At 37.8% G+C, this 2,540-nt stretch overlaps 1 protein-coding gene across 1 annotated transcript; it reads right to left on the bottom strand.

Annotated features, from left to right (window-relative positions):
* Positions 1-450: 450 nt before the first annotated feature.
* LOC141426281 (uncharacterized) lies at positions 451-1,936 on the bottom strand. The gene has a single exon (XM_074085128.1). It carries the CDS (start codon positions 1,825-1,827, stop codon positions 1,180-1,182), a length of 648 nt encoding a protein of 215 aa, XP_073941229.1. The 5' UTR covers positions 1,828-1,936; the 3' UTR covers positions 451-1,179.
* Between the last annotated feature and the right edge of the window lie 604 nt (positions 1,937-2,540).

Consider the following 2,540-nt stretch of genomic DNA (forward strand, 5'->3'; position numbering starts at 1 on the left):
CGATATTTATATCTTTCGCTGTCACTTTTGTAGATAAATATATTTTCGTTATATTGGACGTAGGTTATCTAACCATTCGACAATATCGAACAGTCGATATTTTAATTTTCGATATTTTGAACATCGACATTTTACCCGTAGGTATTTTAACTTTCGATATTCAAATATTTAACCAGTAATTTCAAATTCTCAAAATGATTCATACCTACAGCTTACGTTGGAAGAACATAATGAATCAATTATGTCCTCTTAATTTTTAATTAATTAAAATAGTGAAAAAATGTTTCTTATGTAGGAAGTTACTGAAAAAGTAACCTAGGACTATAAAATGTTTTGCAGTATTTTCTTTTTTTTGTTTGTTTTATTAGTTTTCTTTTAATATTGTCATTTGGTAATCTTGGCAATGTGTCCTGTAGAATTAATTCCCATTTAAAAAAAATACCGTATGGCTGAAGTTTTACAATTGCTATTTATTTCATTAAATACTTAAAGTATATTATATCACCAACACTATACCTACGCACTTCATAAATATAATTTAGAAACACCAATTTTTGTTGTGTTTTATTTTATTTGGTAGCCAACTAGTCGAAACCCTTGGGTATGTGCGGTGTTGTGCATTCGTTCATTTTATAAGTTTTCTCTTTATATGAGTTTGTGGTCACGATGATCTGAACATTATTGTAATGTGCCCTCCGACGAAAAAAGCTAGCGTAGCAGTCTAGCAACGACAGACTAAAGGCAACATTGATCTTAATTTTTTTTTTATTTCTTCTTATGTAATAAAACCACAAAATAAAATCCTTTTAGTATATTCTTGGCTGGTACAGGTTTGTTCCTAAGATATCCACGTCTTAGAACAAAATTACTTAATAGCTACGAGCTGCATTGAAGGCGCCCTCCATTAGAGTATTATAAACAACACAAATATCTATATTTATTAAAAAAAACTGCTAATAAATTATTTGCACGTGTCAATGGCAACTAGTTTATCTTTCTGTGATGCATCACCCCTAAAAATGGCTTGGTCTCCACCCAATAAGCATGGTTAGATACTAAACATAATACCTTACATCATCCGTGTAGCTTTTACAGCATACTCCTATATACCATCAATGCGCGGAAGCTTTTGTGTATCCAAATAATTACAATACAAATCCCACCTTCAACAAAAACGTTCTACTGAACACCAAAAGGGTAGTGATAGGATATCCTCGTGATGTCGTCCGAGACATAGTGAAGATCCTGGTAAGCTTTCACCATCATTTGCTGATTGACCAGGGCAAAAGGCCGCGGGGAGATGCTCTCGATAGAAGGCAAGGGCCTCAGATCCAGACTTGGCAAAACTTCTTCTTTGGTCCTTACCGGAGGAACGTACGTAGCCTGAGGTACCGGCACTGTGTAGCTGATCATGTTATTATACATGATCTGATCCGAATAGCTTAAAGGAATCTGGTAGGTAGGTTCTGGACGCGGCTCTTCGACCGGCTCCCGGTATATTTGGTTAGAGAATACCGCTATATCTGGTCTGTTCTTTCTCCGAGGGCGGTATTTATAGTCCGGATAATCCTGCATGTGTTTTATTCTGAGTCTCTTAGCTTCGTCTATGAACGGTCGTTTCTCTGCCTCGCTGAGACTTTTCCATTCCAAGCCGAGCTGTTTTGATATCTCAGAGTTGTGTAGCTTGGGGTTCAGCATTGATATCTTCTTCCGCTGCAGACGGGACCATACCATGAAGGCGTTCATGGGTCTTTTGATGTGATATGGGTTGAGGTTCCGCGACAGCTTTTGAGCTGGTTTCACCGTAGCTTCTATGGGATATGCCATGTCAAGTTTTTTGAGGCATGGCTTTAGTTAGTGCTGATTTTTGATGGCCAAAAACCCTGTCATGTGGCGGTCGAGCCGGCACTGAGCCGGGCGAGCCTCAACGCTGTCATTAGACCAACAATGGCGGACATACAATAGCAATGACAATTTTCCCTGTATTATTTGCCGTTGAATAAAGAGCGGCGACAATGCACTGATTGCTCACAAATTGTCAAATGATACTTCTGTATGTTTTGTGCGAGGCGCGCCGGCTCGCTGGTGTATTAAAAGATGGACCGGTACAGTCGACGGCGACTATGATACCTATAGGTTACGTCGATGACTTTATTACAGGGGACATCTAGTTTGGACGTATCATCCGTTTTAATTCCTTTCAGACGTCAAAAAAGGGAGAGGGATATAAATATAAATACAAATATTCTTTATTGCACACCACAAAGCCGTACAAAAAACTTATAATATAAACACTTCGATTCAGGGTAGACAATAGGCGGTCTTAACGCTTAAAAGCGATCTCTTCGAGACAACCGTTTGGGTACAAGAACTTAGGGATATTCTCAATTCGGATATATGTATTTTATTAAGTATTGTGTTTGTTACCGCAAACCTCAAAACGCTTTTGTTATTTAAAAAGGTTCGCTTCCAGTTTGAAACCATTTAATTTTGTAGGATAAAATGACCCCTTAGGGAGATGAGTTTCTATAGTCCTTTTT

The sequence above is a fragment of the Choristoneura fumiferana genome, chromosome 3, assembly GCF_025370935.1.
Source record: "Choristoneura fumiferana chromosome 3, NRCan_CFum_1, whole genome shotgun sequence".
In the NCBI taxonomy this organism is placed as follows: domain Eukaryota; kingdom Metazoa; phylum Arthropoda; class Insecta; order Lepidoptera; family Tortricidae; genus Choristoneura; species Choristoneura fumiferana.

Bases quoted from the DNA above. Each gene is read 5' to 3' on its own strand.
- LOC141426281 (XM_074085128.1), bottom strand. From the start codon at position 1,827: ATGGCATATCCCATAGAAGCTACGGTGAAACCAGCTCAAAAGCTGTCG.